Source organism: Panicum hallii, chromosome 4 (assembly GCF_002211085.1).
Source record: "Panicum hallii strain FIL2 chromosome 4, PHallii_v3.1, whole genome shotgun sequence".
NCBI classification, from domain to species: Eukaryota; Viridiplantae; Streptophyta; class Magnoliopsida; order Poales; family Poaceae; genus Panicum; species Panicum hallii.
Genome location: NC_038045.1, coordinates 8,234,251 through 8,259,386, shown reverse-complemented (window position 1 = coordinate 8,259,386; position 25,136 = coordinate 8,234,251). Strand labels below are relative to the sequence as shown.

At 42.0% G+C, this 25,136-nt stretch overlaps 2 protein-coding genes across 2 annotated transcripts; both read right to left on the bottom strand.

Moving 5' to 3' along the window:
* Positions 1-2,407: 2,407 nt before the first annotated feature.
* Positions 2,408-7,769, bottom strand: LOC112889931 (NAC domain-containing protein 75-like). Its single transcript, XM_025956734.1, has 6 exons — positions 7,473-7,769; positions 7,176-7,359; positions 5,838-6,388; positions 4,145-4,426; positions 3,918-4,019; positions 2,408-3,306 (listed from the first exon to the last, which is right to left on the bottom strand). The coding sequence occupies exons 1-6, from the start codon at positions 7,650-7,652 to the stop codon at positions 3,217-3,219; spliced, it is 1,389 nt and encodes a 462-aa protein (XP_025812519.1). The 5' UTR covers positions 7,653-7,769; the 3' UTR covers positions 2,408-3,216.
* Positions 7,770-11,013: 3,244 nt separating this feature from the next.
* On the bottom strand, positions 11,014-14,964 carry LOC112890281 (deSI-like protein At4g17486). Its single transcript, XM_025957185.1, has 4 exons — positions 14,611-14,964; positions 12,681-12,968; positions 11,509-11,592; positions 11,014-11,345 (listed from the first exon to the last, which is right to left on the bottom strand). The coding sequence occupies exons 1-4, from the start codon at positions 14,756-14,758 to the stop codon at positions 11,230-11,232; spliced, it is 636 nt and encodes a 211-aa protein (XP_025812970.1). The 5' UTR covers positions 14,759-14,964; the 3' UTR covers positions 11,014-11,229.
* Between the last annotated feature and the right edge of the window lie 10,172 nt (positions 14,965-25,136).

Below are 25,136 nucleotides of genomic sequence, written 5' to 3'. Positions count from 1 at the left end.
ATGGCGGGTGCTAGCTGTGGGACAGCAGCACGCTGGGCCTGTTCCCCGGCACAACACAAGGCTGCTCACCTGCATGTCACTGGGCCTGTTTCCCGGCACAACAACTAGGCTTGTGTCTACGTTTTCAGATAGATGATGTTCTTTCTCGTCAAGTGTTGTTGTTAGTGTGGTTGCAGGCCCGTTCAATTTTGGTTCAGCGAGGCCGAGCCGTGCTCTCTAACTTTAGGTTTTCTACTACTGGGCCTTTCCAAGTGGGCCGTGTCATTTCGTTTCCTTATGACTGGAGCAAGGCGAACTATAGATTATATTATTGATGAATGCTTCTTCCCAAATCTGAAACAACTCTTTGGAATTTTTTAGACACCTTGGCTTTCAGTACCGGTTGGAATCCTAACTAAAGATAATTTAGTTAAGAGAAACCGGCAAGGGAGTAAACTTTGTTATTTTTCATCACCACAATGAGATAATTCAATATCTATTGTTTGAATGTCGTTTACACTGCGTTTGGATGTAGATATTCAGGCTTGGACTTTGGAATTAGCATTGGCAGCTCCGAATACCAATTATTTGGATGTCCTAAAATTTAGAATTGGAAATCAACATCAGTACCAAGCGGTATTTGTCTCACCCTCTCCCCGTCATCCTCGATGCCGAGCCGGACCCCTCCGTACTCGTTGGCATTGGTTCTTCCTGTCCCTCGCGTCTCTCTCATCCCTTCCTTCCGCTTGAGCTGCCCGTCGCCCTCCCCTCTCCCTCCCTTCGTCGGTAGGCCGGGCCGCCCTCCCCCTCCCTCGGTCGGTGAGCCGCACCGCTCTTTCCTCCCTCCGCCAGTGATTCCACACCGCCCTCTCCTCTCTCTGCCGGTGAGGCGCGCTGCCCTCTCCTCCCTCCGCCGGTGAGCACGCTGCGTTCCACCTACCTCCACCAGCTGGCTGCGCCACCCTCCCTCCCTCCCTCCCTCCCTCCCTCCGCCGGCGGGCCACGCCCTCCCTCTGCTCCATGGATGGCGGATCTGGAGCTCAAGGATGAGTGGAGGCGTGCGGCAGGAGCTCAAGGATGAGCGGCGCGTCGAGCAGAGGGTCGGATGGTGGAGGAAGATAGATAAGAAAAGTCCAATATCTTCCATTTGCACATCCAAACGTGAATTGAATTTGACTGCTTCTAACGATTTCAAAAGGGAATGCAATAGCCATCCAAACAATAGAATTCGAATTGGGGTCATTTCAATACTATGGCTCATGGCTCAATTGGTATTGAACCAAATTCAATGCCAAGGCCTCCAATATCGACATCCAAACGCACCCTTAGGCTTCTTGGTATGGGCGGTTATACATGCGGCTTTCGGCCTTCTGAAGCCTCGCAGTATGAGACATATATTCGGTCAGTGGTGGCTGATGGGGTTTATTGATGAATTTAAATTCCTTGTGTTATTTGGAATAGCGGCTATATGTTGGTCTTTATGGTTGACTCGCAATGCTTTTATATTTGTAAACAAACAAACTTACTTTTTGCGGTTTATCTTCACAATATCATGTTGGCTCTGTATTGGGACATCCTTCAGAGGTCTACTACATATGATTTAGTTGCAGTGGCATCTTAGCGTTTGGCGCAAATAGTCATAGACTTTTTTACCCGGGCACATGGGAGGTGGTCTAATCTACGAATTGATGGTCATTAGAGTGCTTGTTCCTGTTTTGTATGGTTGTATGCTTCTAAAGGAGATGATGCGATTCTTTTCAAGTTCTGATGTATCATCTTGATGTGATATTGCTTAAAATTAATAAAATTCCCTTGTCGAAAAAAGTACCAGTTGGTACCCCGTACTATACCCCGTATTAATGAGAGTTCGAGCATGTACTAAAGTGTATATTTTCCAGTAATGAATTCTCGGAATCACAGCATGGAAGAATGTGAAAACGAAGTACAGTATCAGCATAACATGAGGTCCATGGATGCCGCGCTCATATGCTTCTTCCACTGCGCAAGCGGGGGAAAAAAAATTCTTTGCTAGCTTCGATTCTGACAGGATGCACGCGGAACCCAAATAGACACATGCATGCAACTGAGATAAAGTTCTGCCTAGAATGGGCCAGCCATGCATGGTCCAATCAAAATCTTTTACAAAAGGTAAAAGAGGGGGGAAAAGGAAAATATATAGGAGTAAGAGATGAGATCAAGCTTTTTCGTTTATAGTAGGAGACATGACAAGCTTTGGTTCTTTTGCATGTGACAATTACAAAAGAATAAGTCCTCATGCACGTCACTAATGAGATTTTGGAACCTACTAAGATATCCCCGCGGAAAAAGGAAGATTTTGAAACTAAAGCCATCACCTTACCTTGCAATCTTTACAGTTCTATTGTCCACCGGGAATATTTCTTCAAAAATGAATTTACACTTTGAAAAAAATACCAAGTGAATCATATAAAAACCGCAAAATATGGTTTCAAATAATTAAAGATATAGTAAAATGGATCAACTCCATATAGCAACATAAAATGCTTTACAATTACATCCTGAATTTCATTCTTTTCCCAAAAGTAATTAGCCGCTTAAGTTGCTCAGTATACACCCAAAGGAAAATGGTGTACCAATATGCAAACAAGTACAATAAGAAATCAATGAATTGTATAACGGTAGTATCAAACAGTTTGAGGGGGATTGTTGAAGAAAATCCCAGCCCAAGATGGACTATCATTGCTGTAATGATTCTGCATCGATCACTGTGCGCAACCGACGGTTAACTGACCGTTCTCATGTGACGTCACCTTTGTTTTATGTCTCTTGCTTTCCTTTTCTGATTCTCCCTTTTGCTTTATCCTCCAATATCATCTTTGTCTCTTTAGACATGCATGTAAATTTGAGCACTCAAATGAAACTTCCATCCCGTTATCCAGACGCATAGGTTGAAGAGAAAGAAGCGAGCGGGGAGAGAGAGAGAGAGAGAGAGAGAGAGAGAGAGAGAGAGAGAGAGAGAGAGAGAGCGCTAAAAGCTGGGTTTGGATTTTGTTGCTATAACTTTGCCTTTTGTTTGCTTCTTCGAAGCCATGGACACTCCTGCTTTCAGTCTTGTAGCCTATATGGTAGTACGATATAGGGTGTATGTATGCTGATCACTATCATGGTAGTAATGATGGTGTCAGGTTCTTGGTTTGCTTTTGGTTGCCTCTCCAAGGTTGGCTGCAACTCAAGGTGTGGTTGCAGGTTGTTGCTCGTCTACCCATGATGATCCTGGCTGTCAGATGGCCAGAAGGATGGGTACTGCCAGTCACTGCTCTCCTTGTTACCACCTGAACCTGATGCTTCCTGAACGAAAAAAAAAGAGGTGGGAAACTAGAAATGATGGTTTACGGAAGGTTCAAACCATAGAAAAAAAATTAAAAGGAGCTAAAATGAGTTTATGGCCTATTATTGTTTTTAAACGTGACATCTATATATGATGCATTTGCTCTCCTCCAATTATACATAATAAGACTATTTCTGGTACCAATTAATTGATCTTATTGATGTGTGTGCTCCATCTATTTTAGTTTTGACTAAACTTTGTTTGTAGTATCTTAGGCTTAAAAAATGTGACGCTTTGGAATTTGAAATGCCTAAAATGCATTGCGGTTGTAGATTATTTTATTTATTTAATGTAAGAATGGGTAATTTAAGGTTCCTACAGTATGGCGAATATATTTTTACATAATGGTATCAGCTTTTTAGAACAACAAAGATACGGGTAAATTTTACATTTACAGCTTGAGAGTAGTATCTGAATTTAATTAGGATACCGTTTGACTAGCTTTCTTCAAAAAAAAAAACAGCACCAGCAACAAGAATGAATAAATACTGTACATGTAGTATACTAGCACAATTTTTGAACAATGCTTCCATCAAAATTTGAGCTATTCAATATGTTTGTTTATGCTTACCCCTCTTCTGGACCTCCTGGAAGTGCATCCCATGATCACCTCTTCGAGCCCAGAAGTTGACCGACCATCAAAATTTCTAGATTGGTGTGGCTGCTCATCCTCCTAATTCATTTTATCAAAAATCAAACCAAACAGTAATATTAATACTTTTATAAAAATAGATCATGTACAAAAATTAATTGTAACGTTGATCATGCAAAATATATTAGACCATTTAATACTACTACCTGCTGATGATGACGGTAACTCGCAGAATGGTCATATGGCTCCTGCTGTTGAAGTATGACTGAACCATGGTGAACCATCGGCGATGAGGAGATCATCGTGGTTATAGGCTCTGCTGGTGTGCTGATCTGAAATGCTGCCGCAGCTGCAGCCATGCGCTGTTGCTCCTGGTGGTTGGTGTATCGATGTTGTTGAAGATCATGCTCCTGGTGAAGGTGAAGATGGCCTGTATGCACTTCCTCGTCAGCCCTAGCCGGAACCTGAACTGATGTTCCCACGCCCACCTGTGTATACGCCCGATAATTACTTGCAAAGTGTAATTAGTAGTTTGTAAGTAGTGTTTGCAATATAAAGTTGTCTCACTGACAGAGACAACTAGCTAGGTACCAAAATCAGGAAAATTTACCAAAATGAGGAAAAATTACCAAACATTAGGAAAGATTCTATTATCGGTAACAATTTAAAGACGTTCAAACATGTTTTTTGAAAACTTTTAATAATTGTGAGATAAAATATTTTAAAATATTTTTCAAGTAAAATCAAACTCTAGACACACTACAGTTTGTGGAAGTATTTTTCATGATTAATACAGCGATACTTAATTTTATGGTTATATACATTTCTACGTATAGGCAAAAAACAATTGGTGGGACATTCAGTCACTTAACCATTCATCGGCTTCTACCATTATAATATGAGTTATTGTAAGGAACAACTGTTTATTAGACATCGGAAGTTAGGGAAGGTGGCCCAATTAGGAAAGTAGATTACATGGCGAGCAAATTTCCGGGATGTCCTTGTCTCATCATGCAACCTCAGATCAGGATTATTCTTGATTTTTGAACAAAAATAATGCCACCCTACAGCACTAGGGGATTTGATTTGATACATGCAGATTGGATACTTGTATAAAGCTGTCTAGCCATCTTTCTCCTTATTCAAACATAATAGATCACATGAACAATAAGTTACTTCTGCATTGCATGTTGGTCGGGGACACCCATCAATTTTAGGTAAGAGCTCAGGCCTCAATCCTAGCTAGTACTGCATTTCTGCAACAAATTAAATTTTCTCTCTATAATTCATTGATCAGACTAAGCCGATACACCCTCCCAAACAAGAACATCTCAATCTATTCCTACCACAATATTTCAGCGAATAGGAAAAAGTAACCCTTCATGAACAAGAAACTTAATAGCATTGAAAATCATTAAATGCATACTAAACGTTGACAAGTTGTTTAACAATTAATCCACAGAATATAGGCACAAGTTTAGCACATTATCGCATTTTAATATTCAAGATTAATGTGGGCGTTATTTTATGATGCATGTCCAAATAATAATCCCCTCTTAAGTGTCAAATACCACATCGTATACCTTATTAACACACTGTAAATGATTTAAATAACCAACTAATACCGAGACCCGACAAACTTAGAACAAGGCAGTAACCGGTAACCGCCATGTGGTTGGTATGTGGGCCACGGTTTGCTCGCTCACCCAGGTTCAAATTAAATCCTAGAGAATTCGACCCTTGCTCGCTAGCTAATCACTTCTCTCTTTTATAAATTGTTAATTGAAGCTGCCCTTGTGATGCAAGGAAAAGAACTCAGTACAACCAAATAGGACCATGAGCAAATTAGAGTGGAGTACTGAGCTAGTTAATAAAGGTTACCAAATAAATTAGACTCACCTCCTCAAAGCTGCTCCTGAACTGCGCGAAGTTGAACTCGTCAATGCCAGTGGCGCCGTGGAACACACCGCCGTCGCCGACATCGGGTGGGGCTACCACGGCCTCCGCCGCCGGGTCAGCAGCTCCATCCACGGTGTCAGAGGAGGCGGGGGCGGCAGGTTCCGCCGCGGCGCCACACTGCCTCGGCTGCGTCTGGTAGAAGATCTTGGACACGACGAGCTCGCCCTCGCGCTCCTCCTCGTTCTCGCCGAGGTGGTACTGGTGCATCACCCAGTTGGTCTTCTCCGGCCTGCGGTGCTTGCCGAAGTTTGTGTAGAGCACCAGGATCTTCTTGCACCCCCGCTGCCGGCCGGCGACCACCACCGGCCGCGTCTTGCCGGTCTTGTGCCACCGCGTCTCGCTCCGCTGCTGCTGCTGCTGCGCGGCCGGGGCGGAGGACGACGAGGCGTCGGCCGCCGGCGGCTGGATCTTGCGGCGCTTGCGCGTGCCGGTGGTGTAGGCCTTGGACGGCCGGTGGAAGAAGTGCCTGCTCAGGCCGTCCTTGGTCAAACCTGCATGGCCAATTGGCCATGGATACATCGACGTCAGCTAGCATGTGTAGGTGCAAATGCATAGACCTGGAGTGTCAGAGCTGGCCAACAGACGTCTGTTTGGTTGTTGCACTTTGGGACAAGAGGAGAAGAGAGAAGGGTGATGATGCAAGCAGCCATTGGCTGTTGGAGGATATAACAACCTTGAGAGGATGACAAAACCTAACTTTGGAAGATAGGGGCAGATCTCATGTCACGTTTCGTTCTAGAGAGAGGGAGGAGCGAGAGAGATGTGCTACAACATGATAATTCATAAATGTCGTATTACATGCTGCAAATACAGTGCTAGAAGATTTGGATGTGCAACATCTTTTTCTTTATACAGTGCATGAATTTGCAGATCTACGCCATTAATGGTGCTTTATAAATAAAAATTATACACGTTTCATGAATAAGAATTATACGCGTATCACGTACCATTAATTAGATGAAATGCAGAAATATCAAAGAGAAAACAGTACTTGGAGACAGAGAGAGAGCTGAAATTAACTACTGTAAATAGAAATGGGAAAACAAACAGAAAGTGCAAAAATACAAAAGAAAACTATTGTATATATCCAAAAAGGAAGAGGAGGAAAATTCTTTCAAGAAAGAGATGGGGGAACAAGAGAACTCCCTCTTGAAGAATTTTGAAACGCACACATCACATATGCAGAGAGAGATAGAGAGAGAGAGAGAGAGAGAGAGAGAGAGTGAGAGATCACTGATCCATGGAATTCTGGTGATCAGTTTAGCTAAATTAATTCACCTGGCAGTTTCTCAGGATGGGTGTAGCAGATGCCATCCTCCCCCTCAATGGTGGGTATGAACTCGTCGATCAGCGGGTGCGATGGCGCCGCCGCCGAACCAGGCCGGACCTTCGCCTGCAGGTGCTCGATCAGCTCCTGGTCCGTCGGGTCGAACTTCACCCCGGCCGGCAGCCCCACCCAGTCCTACATGCATGCATCGTCACACAACAAAAACGCTCATCAAAATCAACAACACATCTACAACAAAACCTAACAAAGTTGTCGCCGGACGTGCTTGTGAGGTGATGATAACATACCAGCTTTCGGTCGATCTTGTGGCCACACTGGGGGCAACAGGTGGAGTCCGAGATGTACTTCCCGTACTCCTCGATCCTCAAGCCGATGAGGCGGTGGTCACCGCCGCCGCTTCCTGCTCCCGCCGCTGCTGCACCATCCATGGCTGTTGCCTGAAGTTCTCCTTGCTGCCAAGAGCCCATGAGTAGTAGCACCGCACCTTTACCTTCGCAGCATGTGCATGATCACATGCAGGAGGATTTTACAGGGCTGGAGGGATAGAGTTGTAGTGCACCGGTGGTGGTGCCGGAGGCTGGAGAGGAGAGAGAGGAAAGGGAAGAAGAGGAGGAAGGAGAAGGGGGTTATGAGGAAGAGCAATTAATAAAGATTTGGAGACAGGAATTCCATGTGTTGATCGCTTTAACTGAAGCGATAGAGAGAGAAAGGGGAAAAGGTTACCCATGTACACACGAAACACCTTTGGACACACGCTAGACCAAGCTGTCCCTCCCTCCGTCCACCTATCTCGTCTGTAGAGGGCGCCTCTCACCACCATTTCTAGTCGTGATATGATGACGATACAATATTGTTCAAATACTCACAATTATCAATAATAGAGCATAGTGTGTATGTGAAAAGCAATGGAATTCTAATGCTGACAAGGTTTTAAGTGGTAGTAGTGAATAAACGGTGATACGATATGGTGTTATTTATGCCGTATAAAGTATGAAGAGATATCGCGTGTCGGCGGTGTTAATTGTAGGATGTAAGTATGAAGAAATATTGTACATAAGGTGATTTATCATGATATATCAGTTTTAGTTGTAGCGTGTAAACGTAAGGTGACGTACGTACTATGGTTTATTGTGTGAAATGCCAATATATCGTGTGATGGGCATGCGTGCTACTATATCGCAAATATCTCATCTCATTGGGTTGGTTTTGCAAAGATCTTGGCCCACAGCATTAAGCCCACTGCAACAAGCCATGCATCTTAACTTTGCCAATTCTTGATCAATTTTCAACCCTATTCAAGCATGAAACTAAATTAATGCTCCACATGTTATTGTTGTGATTGAACTGTAAGTTTTCCCATGCATGCATTGACGTTCTGTAGGAGTAATTATGGTACTTCGAAAATTTTGGCAAAAGATGGCGCCACATATTATTGTACCCCAGCTCCAAAGTGCCATTGTGTGCTGTTACAGCCATTTCATACTCAGTCAGTAGATATACAATTGTGATATGTTGGCAAATAGTAAAAGTTGACAAATGTACATGCCGCTAGTAACATAGATGTACGAATGCAAATTGTATGCACACTTAATATGTTTAGTTGTTATGGATTCGCTAATTTTAGGATATATTAAAGAACACCACAATATATTTATTTAGAAAATTACTGTATTATGTACATTATTATTATTGTATTATACCGGCAACATACTATGGGCACATCAATTTCAACTCATCAGTTGGCCATGCTTTAACTGTCCGCAACTAATTAAAACATTTGGCCAAAGCATGTTTGTCAAAATGGCGGATTAACTCTAGCGAGAATCCCTCCATATTATCATTTGTTGGCTCAACACGTTAACACAATTTATCAAAAATATGGCTCCCGACAGTTAAGCATACGTTTGATCAAGTTTGGTGCAAGGCTCCCAACAGTTATGCATTTTTTATATCAAAATGTAGCTTGCTTAGTGCGAACTGAGCATAGCTCAGTGATTAGCTAATTAATTAGGTTTCTTTGGTGCAATCTATCTAACCGGGTCAAGCATCCGATTTAGCATGGGTGCTCGCACTTTTTTGAATCTTAGGCAATGTCTATTGATAATAAGGTGTCTACGATAACATTGTCAATCTCAAGTTTTGACAATACATGTTCTTGGCTGTTCATAGGGATAGGCTGATAGAGTGTGCATGCTTGCGTTTTAAGGGGTGAGTATATTTTGGTTGGGAGGGAGCTGGGGTATAGCTTGCTTGGCACCAGGAATTTTTTTTTTCGAGAACGTGCCTGAGCACGTATTTCGTTAAGAAAAATAAAGAGCAGAAATACAAAGACGCACCAGGACATACATACATCCATGACGACACTAATGGTTCAGCATGTCTGGCTTGCTCTAGGGATTTGGTTGGCAAGAATGCAACAAAAGCCAAATGAAGAAAATGACCCATCACAACTACAAAGGAGCTCGATCGGGCAAAACGAGTTTCAGATTTTACTAAACCTTCACTTTCATTTCATTGAATAAAGTTTCAAAAACATTGAAACTGAACCCTCATAAAACATGGGGATTCTACTTCACATTGGACAAGAAATTGGTGATTAATTGTCCTAGCTCCCATAAATTATTTTTTGTGGTTTCCCCCTGAACTAAGCCCATTTGCATGAGATCAGTTCTAATCGTGTCATATCTCGAATGGATACACAATTGGTGTAAGATGTTTTATTACTTACGAGCTTGTGTAAATATGTCATATGTCACTTTAATGTGTGGCATATATATGATGAACAATTATAATTGTTGCCAAGCAACCATTAAACACAAACATGTTCATGGTGGGGTACATTTGCATATTAGGCCATCGCAGTTTTGTGGCAGCTGAATTGACTCCTATCTTGCCTGGACCAGTCATCTTCATCTATGTCCTGCAGGAATTGATTTGATAGCGAGATACCTCAAGATGATTTTTTTTTAAAAAAAATCTGTGGTGTCCAACAATATTTGACCTTCGACAGATTACAGATTGCAAAGTCCACGTACGCGCGTGTTGGTCCTAAGAGTTTGACATGTTGCTCTCTGAGGGTTTGACAGTGTGGATGCAGAAAGAGTGCAGGGTTCTTGTCATGGTTAGTGTGGGTGGGAAGGGCAGCTGCACCCTCCTGAGACCACTGATGAATTACAGAGATGCAAATAGGAGTTTGGCCACCATATGCAGCAGCTCCCAACTACTTCTACGTTCAACCTCTCAGCGACCTCAACCGTGGGGTTAAACTGAACTGGCATGGTAAACTGGTACTGGGAGGTGGAGATGCTTTAGTTCCTAGATGCTCAACTAACAGGGTAAAAAACATATCATGGATTCATGGTAGAACAAAACAGGAGTCAGGAGGATTTCAACTTTCAACACAATGTGACCAAACTTTTGAACTCAAGAACTCTGAGGATGACATATGAAATAATGAATGATTAATGAGATCCATTCAAATGAAAGTTGCAAGAAAACCTTACCTATTCAGACTTCAAAGTGTACCATACGTCGAGAAGATGTCTCCACAGCATGAGAACTATCTATTCTGAAGAAACCAAGCCACAAGCCCACACCCATGGGCGTATTCCGCAATTGCCAACCACCCGTCAGTGTTCCTTTACAGCAGCCAGCAGGAGCGTTCGAAGGACCATGAGATCAATGGAGATATGAATAGATCCAAAACCATATACGTGGAAGTACTGACGACCCAATAAACACCCTTTTGGCTTATTTTTATAAAGGAAAAGGAAAGTAAGATCCCACGCAAGCTGTGAATCTTATAGACAATCTAAAGAGACACTGCAATTTACACGCTGTGCAGGTGGAATGAATGAACTCAATCATGGATATGGACAAGTCACTGAATGTATACAAAATTTCAGAACAGAACTGAAAGAGCCCATTACATTTTTTAGAACACAGAAATTACAATGTACAATAATGACTGAGAAGCTGCACATCAAGTGACGAAACCCATTACATTTCAGAATACAGAACTCACTGCAGGGTTCCAGCAGACATTCATCTGTGGACTTCTTTTACAATTGCATCTTCACCAGCAGAAGATGTTGGAAGCAGGTGTTTGTCTTCCAAGTCATCTTCATCGAAGTTATCGTTGCTGGTTGTGTGGGAACCATCTAGAAGTCAAGGAAAGCAATAAGACATACATACATGTCACCGGATAATATTAGGATGTACAGACACAAGAATGGACAACAGTAAAGCATATATACATGTCATATGGCAGCATGATAAACTACCAGTTGTAACAAATAGCCAAATAGGAACATCTATGTGTACCTGAGAAACGACAGTCTGCGATATTCTTTGTCTCAGTTGACTCAAGCCGCATGCTTTCTGGTAGAAGGCAATTGCAAAAAGCCCCTGAAAAAAATTTGGATTATCCTCCAGCGTAAAATAAGCACGACAGAATGTAAATAAGTACATGTTTTCATACAAACCAACATGATATAGCTATGTGTTTCATTTGTCAGTAACCTGGTTGCAACCAAAAATACTATTCAAAGAATGGAAGATATTGGAGTCAAATATTCTGGCTTATGGTTAGTTCTTTTTCAAGTTTTCTCCTGGGGCCTCACATGCCCCATGAGGTAAAACCTGGTACCTGGTCACATTCATTATTAGATTCTGGTCAAGACTCATAAGCAGTGTATTGTAGGGGCAAAGGATAAGTAGTTATCAATGATCACAACTGATCCTGTATGTGTTTCAGAGTATTCCTTCAAAAAATTGGAAACTTGTCTTTTCTGCTTGCAGTGCAGAATGTGAATGGTTGAACAATATGAATCCAGAATGGATTCAGAAAATGTGCATGCGATACATCAAATAAGGTTAATACCGATGAATCAATAGCATGTTGATCATGTATAATGTATTTGCAGAGTGGCTTATATCATAAGTTGGGTTAAAAGCAATGGCAAAGAATTCCATACTAATTTAGGAGCTCTAATAAACATTTTTTAGTTTGACTATTCAATAGTGTGTGTCCGTAATGCCAATCAGTTCTTAATTCTGTGTCTCATCATCACCCTTTGAATAATCTTTGTACTCTGTGTAGCCACCACTCTTTCTCTACATGTTAACAACTTCCTCCCCCTCCTGAGCGCTAAAACAATCCCTAACCTGCTACCGGCATCTTCATCTGCAACTTACTCCCATCGTCACATGATATCAGATACTACTGCTCCATCCATTTCCCTACAGCTTCAGCATGCCTATCTTCATCTACAGAAGAAGATGGGCAGCATCTTCTACATTGTTGTATGATCATCTTCTCCCATCTATAGTTTGATAACTTGAATTCTTGATTTATAGTCAGGATAATCCCATAGTTAGAAGTACAAATACTAACTTGATACACCAAAGTGATAATGTGATATATTTTTTGGCAGTAATACAACCACTAGAAACTTTCAGAGACGATAATTTACAAGGAGCACATGTTTTATTACCTAGCCTTGCAAGTCGATTGACCCAACCAGGAATTGGTTTTCCTGTCAATCTGGTGCTAAGATCATCTGTGAAGTGGTTACAGTTCTTGGAAATGAGGTGGTAAGTATCTCCATGATATTCTGAGGCCATCCTCTGAATGAATTCTCGAAATTCCATGGGACTCAGACTTGTGCGGCCAATGAAAATTGTACATCGGTATATGAATCCTGGGCAGTTCTTCGGTTCCACCTCAAAGACCCCACTTGATGGGTAATCATGTGCTCCAAAACTGTACTCCGATCCATGGACTGTTCAAGACAAAGTAACATAAAAGTAAAAAATTTGGACACTTGGATGGAACTAATGCATATGGACCAAATGTTCTAAATAAAGCATGAAAGGATTCATCAAGTTTTGATCGTCACCCTAAAACGATGACAATAGCATCACAGTAGACATGCATATTCAGGGAACATTGCACAGTAATCCCTCAACAAAAGTAAGAGAATTGATCAGGCACTCTAAATTACCCATCCCTAATAGATCATTAAGTGCTCCGCAAATTTAGCACTCTACCCTTGGATATACAAAATCAGTAAATAGAACAGAATTTACCAAGATTTTTACAGATCTATCTGTTTTAAAAGAATGTTGAGTTGGTTGATAGAGAAAGCAAAACAATAATATTTTTTTTGGGGCTAAAATTAGCTACAGAAATAAATTTATATTGGATTACAGGTAGTAACACTGACAGGTGTAACCTTTTCATGAACTTGAAACTTGAAACAATCAAAGTTTATATGAAAACATTACCTTGGAGAGTGTCAGCAGGTAGATTTTTTTATGAAATGACATGCATGTCAAGGAGCCTGAACTCCTGAAGTTTCAACTAACTCATCATGAATCCTAAAGGGCATTTCAAGATTATAAGGATCTATTGACAACCCAGCAGGAGTCACATTACAACAAAAGTTTAGGTGGGTAATTTACCACGCTAACCACAAAAAAAGTTTCAGTAAATTTCAAAGGACCACACTAGAGTTTAAAACAATCGAAAACCAACGCCTTTAAGCTACACTTTCTGACTGCATTTCTACATAATGTTCTGCAAAACTACACTTCAAGTATTTCTTTCATCGCAAAACTACACCTTTAAGCATTTCCTTCATCTCTGACAGTGGGTCACTGGTCAGCTCACAAAGGTGAAGAGACAGTGCTAAAATGTTCGGTTTTGTGAAAGGATTAAATGTAACTGTGGTTCACATAGAAGTTTGATTCTTTAAAGCCGCGACTTTAAAAGTGTGTTTGCCCTTTGTGATAGCTTAGTGAAGCTTGTGAAATCTATTTTTCTAATATGCAAAGTTTAAGTCTAAAAGGATTATCACACCGCACATTCAAAAGAATGTTGCTATAATAACCATATAGGTAATCTAACAAAGAAACAAATTTGTTCAAAAGAAAGTGATAAAGTGCTAACAAGGTATCTTCCATAATTAAGTGAAACGGGCTCCTTCAAGAAACAAACAAAATCAATCTCGTATCATGCTATCTTCAAAGAAGCAATTGATCTGTCCAGTCTAAGCCTTCATGGATAATCTTAGCTCCATTTTGAGATTACACATCACTTACAAAGATCATCAGGTGCCATACAGGATGGATTTCCCACGTTATTACTCCGATCATTCCAGCACGTCATCTAGCTTACGTCTCAATTAGAATCTTAACATGGAGAAACTTTCTCCATTGTCAATTCAAACAATTACCAAAACCGAATCGAAGATCCTGCTGATTGCTAAGAGAAACTCGCTTCTTCATGGAATAAAAGCACGAGTTCCAATAAAACTGGATCTAATTGTGAATTCAAAAGAAGAGTATGACCTACGGACCCATTCCTCTCGGAACCGAACAATCCCCTCCAGAATGAATCGCCATTTCGGACCTGGCGCTCACCTTCGACGGCGGAGTGGAAGATCCCGAGTCCGCACCAGTGGAGGTAGTTGTTGATCGGCGTCAGGTCGTACACGTTGAGCATCACCGGGTACGTCGCCGCCCCCGCCGCATCCCCGACCGCCGCGCTGCCGGAGACCGCCCCGCCCATCGGCCAGGGCCGAGCCTCCCCGCTTCCGCCCCGCCGGCCGAGATCTCTCCCGCGCCTCGTCCACGAGGGACCGACCGACCGCGCGCGCAGCCGCCGCCGGCGGCTCCTCGAGGCGAGATCCCGAGGGGCTCCGGGCGCGTGATGGAGATGGAGCAAGGGAAGAGAGGTGGATGAAGACGACGAGTCGACACGGCGACGAACGGAGAGCGCGTCCCGCAATACTTTTCTCACGGTAGTGCTGTGAGGGTTTCACTGACGGTAGGGTCATGGATCCGTGGGCCCGGATGGAAGTGGGACGGGTGCGCGGTATCGTTGACGTGTCGTTGGGGTTGGGGTTTCAGAATTGGATGGTGGGGACAGAACTGGAATCTGACAGGGTTCTGTCGCAAGATCTGTCCTAAGCTTGACAAAAAAATCATATGAGACCCTTTTATCGGAGCTCGGCTCCAGCTCCACCGCCGCAGTAAATGTATTATGGTCTCGTGAGCGGGAAGAAGAGAAGAGAGGTTAGTTTGCATGCATTCCGTTTGATACAACTCCATCTAGAGCTGCTATTGGAGTTGTTGTTGGAGCTCCACAAAAAAGACCTTACTAAGATACGATCCTTTATAATATAAAATAAAAACGGAGTGAGAAATTTATCTAAGTTTTTATGAAGTTACAATTTGAGATCCTATTCAAAGGGAAGTTCATAATACACTTATATTGTGTGTGCATGCCATCGAAAAGAATACCAAAATGGTAAACATGCAGATTCATGATTTATTGCATGAACCGATAAATAGAAACCTTTGGCCAGGTCGAGTTTGATAATATTAATATTTTAATATTCTTATAAAATTAAAAAGAGATAATTTGTAGTTGCATGATTTGTTAGCTAACAGACAGCGGAATTTCTAAATATTAGCAGGATGATTATTCACTTTGTTCTCAATTTATTTCAAGTGCGTACAACCTTAGTATTTTGTTTTGTTTTCCTGCTGCACGTTGGTTGATGTTTTATATGTCTATTTTCGTCATTTTTTAGCCCATATCTGTACATTTATCCTTTAGGTTGTCTATATTTTTAAGCATGAAGTTGACTACAGTAGTAGAAATTTTTTAAACCTGATATCTATCGATGTTCAATATCTGCTTACTTTGCACCTTGTTTTTCTAGTCTTGTGATCTTCTCTAGTCTTCTTATAGAGCGGTTCATATATTCCCACGATTCCCCTACTCCCGTTCAAGAAACAAAACACCAGTCGATGCATATGAAAAAAAAATACAACAACAATATGGATGGATCGAACAAGCAAGCATCTACCATCATGCAAACTTGAGTTGCAATGGATACTTGGGCAAGGAGAAAAAAGAAGTGAACTAAGCCTGTAAATAGTAGCAGGTTGTGGGTACCAGAAAAAAAAAGTACAACCTACACCGTTCATAGGTTGATTTCTCTTTCTTTTTCTCCTTGCTCAAAATTTTGTTCAACTCAACCTTTTACATGAACATAGATCCTTACATCATTTATCCATCCATAATTTTGGTTGAATTTTTTAATAAAATTCTTTGGCGGAGTTTTTTTTTTGGAGTACGAGACCACATATCTTCTCATGCCCAAGTTTACTGTTATCTTATCATATTTTTTACTCACTCTTGGATATTCTTCTTCCCTGGTATTTCTACCTAATTTTCCCTACTATTTAATATGATTCAACAAATGACTAGTTAATCAGAAGCTAAGTTTAAGTTCAATCAATCAGACATTGAGTTAAAGTTTTTTTTGCTTCTCAGCTCAAATAGTTTAAGTCTCGACTCTCTTATATTTTTATCTTTCTATATCTTGTTTTATGTCATATCAAAAAAATTGTTTTTATATTTTTATATCGTATCTTATTTGGAGTTACCAAGTATGTCCACTAGAAAGCAAGAGAAGACAAGGTGAATCATAACAACATATACATTGTCGATACATCTGACCTAGAGCTGCTTTCCGAAGAAATGGAACATCCTAACCTGTACTTACTAGGGAGAGTATATACAGACTTTTTTGAGCAAGTGTATATATGTGTTTGTTGAGGCAGCAACCTATATGCAATGGGTTAACAGGTACTTGTTCTGTGACCATATAGCCGGTAGCATGTGCGGATGATGGTTACCATAATCTTTTTCTATTGATTTTCACTGAGATTCCTCCATATACATGTATAAATTCTCTAAAAATATGCATGCATAATATGACTGGTTACTTTTTTAGTGAAATTAGATGTTTTTCACCTAAATAAATGTCAATATAAAATTTAATTGTATGATGTGTCTTCTTATGATTAGTCAAAAATCTGGATGACAACTCAATAAAAAATCGTCTAGTTGTTATTGAAACTCATGATAGATAATACATAATAGTCTATGATATACTCTATAGAGCACACAAATGGGTCTGGTCCAGCTCTTTTGCAACTTGGGAAACTAATGGCAAGTTTCATCTTTGAATCCTCCCAGTTGCTGAGTAATAAGTTGGTCGGACAGTGCAAGTTCCAAGTGATGCTGACACGTTTATGATGCCGAATATTTTCCCAATATTTCATTGTACTAATCGCTTACAGAGTTTAGTCTCAATGGTTTAACTATCCAAGTATTTGTTCTCTTTCTCAGTTCAGATGTCGTCGTTATTTCCAAAATGTGAATAGCGACTACAGTCTGAAATATTAGATAAACACGTACTACAATAGCCTCAGGTCAGCGACAATTTAAATAGTATATGGACAGCAGCAGAATATTCATCCAACAACAGGTTGACACTTAAATGAAAAATTGAACAAACATATTGGATTCTTCACACAAATAAAACAAGTAGATTGATTTGTATTAGCAGTCACAAGCACCAAATAGTATATATAATAATATTTTCACAAGAACAGGGTGCAACAATAGCCACATAATTCAATAGGAAAAGACTAATATGTTTGATTAATCACCAACAAACACGGTAACTAGATATCGTGAATTGGCTTACATAGCAGATGCAATCCAAACCCTAATTTGGCGTTCCACCCATGTCTCCAATGAGAATGATCAGAAGATAGAATCTCCATGGAAACTGAGGTCTGCACCCTGGTAATAACCTGATTACAATCTCTCATAATCCTCAATTGGATCAGCAGACGTCACCACAACAGGTAATATGACTTCGCCACCCCTTCATTTTAGAGGAGAAATTCCAGTATGATTACAAGGGACCCCCCAGATTTATGTGGCTCACAGGTCTATGACGTAACTGAAGGTGCATCTAGGCCCCTAGTGGGTTTTGGTGAGTTGAACGACATCACGATTAAATATCTAATGAACTGTTAAGTACATGAGCAGGTATAATATTTTTGATGGATAAGTATTCATGACATGAAGTGGATCTTTGAAAGATGAGACTCAAAATGGCATGAATAAATATTGAAGAAAATGAAGAGACAAGCATTGTGGAATTCATAAATTGCAAGCTAGTGTAAGACTCAAAATGGCATTTGAATGAAGGATTTAATCAAGGTTATTTGTTTCGAGGGACTAAGCAAGGTGAAGGGCAAGCAAGGGCTTGGTGCCGAAGAATCTAGCTAGTACGAAGAAACAAATAAATGAGATTGACACCGATGTATTGAAGGTTATGAAGAGGCTCATATTGGGAAGCATTAATCATTTTCGGATTTATTAAGATAAAGAGTGGCATGGGGACATGAAGTGGATTTCATTCATATGACTAGTTCTATGACTCAAGTCACAAGCTCAAGGTTGAAGTGCTCAAAGCAAGAAGATAAATTTGGATGCAGTCCTCATAATGAAACATTGATCAAGTATAGCTTTTATCAAAAGGTTGAAGCTCAAGTGGATGAAATAGTATTTATTCTTGGTCTTGAGTATCGGTATGCCGTTGTTGACGCAAAAAATTGGCACTCGGCATCCTGCGTGACCCCACACAAGGATTCGGAAGATTTGCTTTCCTCCAGCACAGACTCCAATTAGTATCGCGTAGGTGCAAGGCGTCCCAGTCAATTTGACCTGAAATTGATAAGGAGTAAACAACGTCAAAATCTGGAACATATCGGCTTGTGTTCCGAATCGTTCCACAAGGGATATTGACTAAAGATCTGATATGAGTCAAAAAGCAATCGGCAAGGGTCAGCCGATTCAACTGTAGAATTAATTTTACTTAATAATACCTCGTAAACAACACCTAGATCTAGATCTGATCGGTTGTGATTGGTGTAATAGATTGGAAACAACAGAAACTACAGTAAAAGCCGATAGATAACTAAAATCTAAGCTGGATAACCGTGATGAGAGCTGAACTGAACAAGACTAAATGAATTAATCTCGTGGAGAAAAGTTAATATCGAACACCGGTGAATAAATAGATCGAGAAAGAAGCGATACGCCATCAATCAAAGACCTAATTTACTCAGTAAAACACGGAACTTACTAGCAAGCTGGAGATCGAAGCAATGCAGCCCTGCCGAACACAAGAACTCGTTGAAGAAAAGGAAAAGCTACGCAACTAGGGTTTGGCGAAGTCGTCGATAAAAAAGAAGTAATTGTTGTATTTGACTGGATGTCATTCTTGATTACAAGCCCGCAGGCCAATATTTATAACCTAAGCCAACAAATCCTAGTCGATCACCACATGATATGAATTTACTAAAAAGAAAACAATCTTTCTATAACAAAACGATTTGCACAAAACCTGGACTCCACACGATACTTCGCTGGTACAATCATCCAGCATTAATTCTACTCCATCAGCTGCGAAAGTAGCTCATCCATCTTTACTTCTATCAGCTGCCCCCTTTGCTCCAGCGTCAGCCAGACACGTGCCAAAAAATGGTGTCAACACATGCCCCCCAGTTTTGGAATAAAATAGTTTTATTCCAAAATTCTCTCCAATCATGATTGCCTTTCTGATCCCACGCGTGCATCCACAGTATTGAAACCAGTCCTCGCGCTTCGTGCGGGCGGCGCTCCAAAAAACCAATTCTGCACTTGGGTGCAAAAATATAAAAGCTCATCCGCCACACCCCCTTCTTCTTCTCCGCCACTGTCTTCTCTCGAGCCTTCTCTCTCCTCAAGAACAAATCTCCATTTCCTCTGGCAAGCGATCTGCAGAGCATCCTCCAGTCAAGTTTTCACCATCTTCGGTTGCTGTGGAGCCTTCTTCCAGCGTCTGCGACACAGATCTGACCTGCACCAATGGCTTCTCTCAAAAACAACCCCACGGTATGAGATCTTTACTGTTTATCTTTTTGCATCTTCCCTCGTTCTTTGCTTTTACTTCTGTCTCATAGAATTTTATTCACATCTATAGGACCTTAGAGATAGAATCACCATCCCAATAGAAGATAGGCCAGGACTCATTTGCTTAGGCCCCATGGGAGATCCAGATCCCACATATTTTATCAACCTAGAAACTAGCCGAATCCCCTTCAAGAACTCCAATGTCGATATTCAAGATTGGAACAATGCATTCAGAACCTGGCCGAGTGTAACCCCAGGGTGGACGAACTGATATCGCTGCCTCAAAGAGAACACTTTGGGATGAGGATAAGATCGGCCAATGCATTAATCTCTCTCTATCAAATATGGCCAGAAACGAACCCATGCTTATTGAAACCGCACACTTTTGGTCAGCTACCCTCAATGCCTTCCTATTTGGTCATGGTCTGATGACCCCCACTCTAGCCGATGTCCTCATGCTGATAGGCCTTAACATCTCAGCCCCAGATCCTGCCTTTACTCTCTTGGCCAAGACCTCCCACAAGCTGGACACAAAGAACATCGGCGGCTGGAAAGGTTACACCAACCGTCATGCATGGACAGGGTCGATAAGTGACAGAGAGCACAAAACCTTCTTGAACAAGTGGCTAGAGAAGTTTATCTTCTGTGGAAAGACCGTCGGCCCGACTACAAATATGCAAGCAATGGCTGAATCACTACCACAAAACACTTAATCCCTCTAGGTAAACACGTCTTAGGTTCAGTCTATTCCTTACTGCATCATGTTTCCGTCACACTATCGGCTGGACAGGCAATTGGAAATCTTGGTAGGCCTTGGTGGTTCATCAACCTGTGGCTGAATCTGTATATGTGCAACATCCTGGGTCATGATCTCACACTCATGAGCTTCCCATCGAATTATGTTGAAGATGAGGCATCCACCACACGTTGATGCATGTCTTATGGTGAGGCAGCATCGGCATTCCCATGTGAAAGATTGGTCCCTTTAGAACTAGCCACTTCCTTCAGATGCTTCTACAATGGCTTTACCGAAGAAACAACCATCTGGTATGCTTACCATGGCGGAATTGGCATGTTTGAACTGCCCACAAAGTTCCGCTTTGAATTCCATGAACATTGTTATACGAGAGCATTACTTGATATATATCAATCATTACTCCCAGGATGTAGAAGTTACTCCTCCGGATACCAGCAGCACTAGTCGGCCGATAGACTATGCCCCTCCATCGGAAACACCATACATCGGCCATAACGCCCCATCCCTTAAGGATGTAGCTGAAGGCCGAGTCTCCAAACGAAAAGCGAAAACCGTCAAGGTGACTTCACGCAAAAGACTGGCCAAGGGGTCTTCTTCATCGCCTCAACCAGCCAATCCAGCGGTGGCGGCACAATTGTTGGCTGCATCCTTTCAAGTAAACCTCTTTATCCAATCACAATTTGGGTTAGTAACCGCTTACAATGCTTACACCATGAAAACCTATCCATCAAACAGACACTCCAACATTGCAAGCATCATCAGCATTGACGCCATCGGCTCCAACGCCTTTGCCGGCGGTTACACCATCGGCTCCAGCCCCTGCTGCATCAGTTCTTCTAGAGATAGCCGATCCGCCACCATCAGCAGTCCTAATGCCAAGTCCTGTCCTAGCAACTTTAGGTCTTCCTCTTCCGATGACTGAACCATTGGCAGTATCATCATCCGTATTATCAGAGGTATCTCAATCCCTTCATGCTTCATTTGTTCCATAAAATATCCCAGTGCAATAGTATGTGTCTATAATCATCCTGGCATATTTATGAGACAATAGTTGCCGCTGCTCAACAACAATCCTGAGAAGTTGCTGCGTCAGCCCAGATCGTCCTATCCTCAAAAGAGGAAGAAAGCAAAATTCAAGAAGCCGATGCCGACACCACTCCCAGGACTGATCCAACACCTTCTGTTGATCCGACAGAGCAACATCCTTCTGCAATTCCTGACACAATGGTGCTTACTCAATTTGATGAAGTTAATCTAAAACAATTAAATACCTTGCAATCCCCATTTATTCGTCACTATAGCATTATTATTAACTTAATTCATTTACGCAGGCCTAGGACACTCCAGATAACAACCTCTTCTCGTATCAAATTGAGGACCTCCTAGAGGAAGAGGAAGTCGCATCCGGAGCTGTAGCACTGGGAGAAGTCCCTGATAAAGTCATGGCACGGCTTCAAGATATCATTCAATTACTGAATCAAGATATTGGCATGCTGGTTCAAGATGCAGAAGGCGTGAGAGAAGCCTTTCACCATCTAAAGGGTCAACTCCCAGTCGATGTCGAAGTTGCTTTGCTCCCAGCTGCTTTTATAGAAGGACATCAGTTCAAAGTTCTCCAAGCTAAGCAACGTTTGTCTGATCGTGCCTCCCAAGCAGAACTGGTCGTTCAAAAGGAAGATAGCCGATCTCGCGCCAATGATATCAAAGCAAGAGTTGAAGTCCTCGAAAACTCTCGACCCATCATTGTTGGCGAAATTGATCGGCTAAAAGCAAGGAGACCAGTACTCATGAAAGAACTAGAAGCAGCCTCCATTGCGCTAAAAGAAGAAAAGAAGTTGGAGCAACTCCCCAACATCATCAGCAAGATGAAAGAAGATATGAAAGCACCGGTCCGTGAAGCGATCCGTCTTCACAAACTTATTAAGCTGATCCTAGGATCAGCTGAAGACGACCAGAGGGAGATTAACGAAGTCGACTAGATTCACCTGCGTGCAATTGACGCAATCCGAGACTTCCTCCGATTGTTGTAATGAACTTGTTCTTCATCACAACGTAAAGTCATCAAGATGACGTAAACAATCTTTTGTTGTAAATATTTTGGCACTAAGGGCGACACATGACGTGTCGGCCATAGCTGTTCGTAGTTAGGTACCATCAGCTTCAATAGAGCACACTTGCTTCGTGCGACACTTCATTTTTATCCTTTATATATTTTTCTGCTAAAGGCGATATCCTTGTATTAGCTATAATCCTTAACCAATCCTCTTGATTAGCTTTTACGCATCCATCTATATACTAGGATAGTATTTCTTTAAATATTTTCCGTTCAAAACTTGAGGAAATTTTTCTCCTTCAAGTGTCTCCAAAATATAAGCATTACCAAGAATACAATGATTTATCCGATAGGGACCCTCCCAAGTAGGAGATCATTTACCAAACTTTTGATCCCTACTCCCTATCGGCAGAATCAGTTTTCAGACCAGTTTCCCTTGGGAAAACCCCTTGACCTTGACCTTCTTGTCATACCATCTGGCCACTCTTGCTTTATTTACCTCAATTAACCTAGTGATCTCGGCCTTAATATCAGGCAACAACTCTGGTTTACATCGCTTGGCACCCTGCTGATACGACGGATACCCTGGCTTAATCAGTAACCAATGTTCAACAATCAATCGGTCTAATCCAGGTATTTCATAATATTCCCAAGCGAAACAATTCTTGGATTCTTTTAACAGATCTTCCAATAATTGTTTACACTTAGGATCTAACTTAGCACTGATAAATGTCAGTCTAGGACTATCTCCATCTCCAATATCAATTTGTTCCAGCTCATCGGCCGATGTAAATCCATGCGCCAGCTTGCCTTCATCATCTAGCAGGAAATCATCCATTAGGATGATTCTTGAGAGCCGACTCCTTGAATCGGCTTCAACCCGAAATCGGACATCTTCAGGAAATCACCTTCCCAAACCTTGCCCGATATGCACTCCATGCCATCGTACCCCCATACCTGAGGATCGGCTGTCGTAATCCTGAACGATGAATCGGCGTAGACGATCTCAACAGTATCCTCCAACCATTGGATAAGATATTGATGCATGGTAGACGGAATACAACAGTTGGCATGGATCAATCCCGACCCAAGAGCAAATTATATGAACCCTTGCCATTAATGATGAAGAAAGTAGTTGGGAGAGTCTAACTTCCTATCGTCAATTCAACATTGATTGCCCCCCCCCCCGAGCTGTAGAGACTTTTCCTTCGAAGTCCTTGGGCATCATATCGGTCTTGATCAGATCCTCTTTGCCTTTTCTCAGCTTGTAATATGTGGTATATGGCATCACATTGACGGCGGCCCCACCATCAACTAGCATCCTGGTCATCGGCTGGCCATCCACGTGTCCCTTGATGTACAAGGGCCTTAGGTGTCGATGCTCCTTTTCCTCTGGCTTGTCAAACGTAGCTGGCATCGGATCCACAGTTTGCTGGGCCATTGCTTGCTCCTCTGCTTCTTCATCATCGGTTGGAGCCTTGAACTCCATTGGCAAGATGAAGACCATATTAATTGATGCTGATGGAGCAGTTTCATCGGCCTTTTGCTTGACGCACCACACTTGGGACCTTACTTGCTTCTTTTCTTGAGTGCGTTCTTTCTCTAGCTCCCTATGGCACAACCTCTGAACCCTCCTTTTCTGAAACTTAGTCAACCCTCCGGGGCACCATTGGGTATACATCTTAGAATCGTAACGATAGGTGCGCTGATGCTCAATTTCGCGGTTCAAAGGTTCTTCATCTGGTACCCGATCGTTAGCCATATCTTCCAGCCGATCATGTATGTTGACCCTACATCCCAACTGATCATGAATAGGGACACATTTCTCCTCGCACCTGTCTCTACCGATCAGCTGTCGGCCATGACCATCAAGATACTGTCTCTTGGATGAGCGGTGTTCCTCACGTGGTCCGTTGCACTCGGGATAGTTATCGGCGGACGGCAACCTTAGCTCCTCGTTCCAACAGAAAATGAAAAAAGGGCACCGCTGGTGATCCTCATCGCGTTGGATTCTTTCTTCCTGGGAGTGCCTCTCTCTATGTTGCTGCCACTGATACTTGTCCAGCAACATTTGGGAAGTGACAGCTTTACAAGGTCCCCTGAAGCTTTGCCCTTGGTCATATCGGCTCTGATCTCTCAACTCATCAACTGATATTTGTAACTTGGGGTCTATCGCTCCCGACTACTTGGCTCGCTCAGAAGTCAACACCTTAGCTTTCCCTTTGTTGCCTAGATCACTGATTTCCACCATATTTGCTGAAGGGAAAGGATGCCCATCTATCTTCATCGGCTTTGCAGAATTTTCAAAT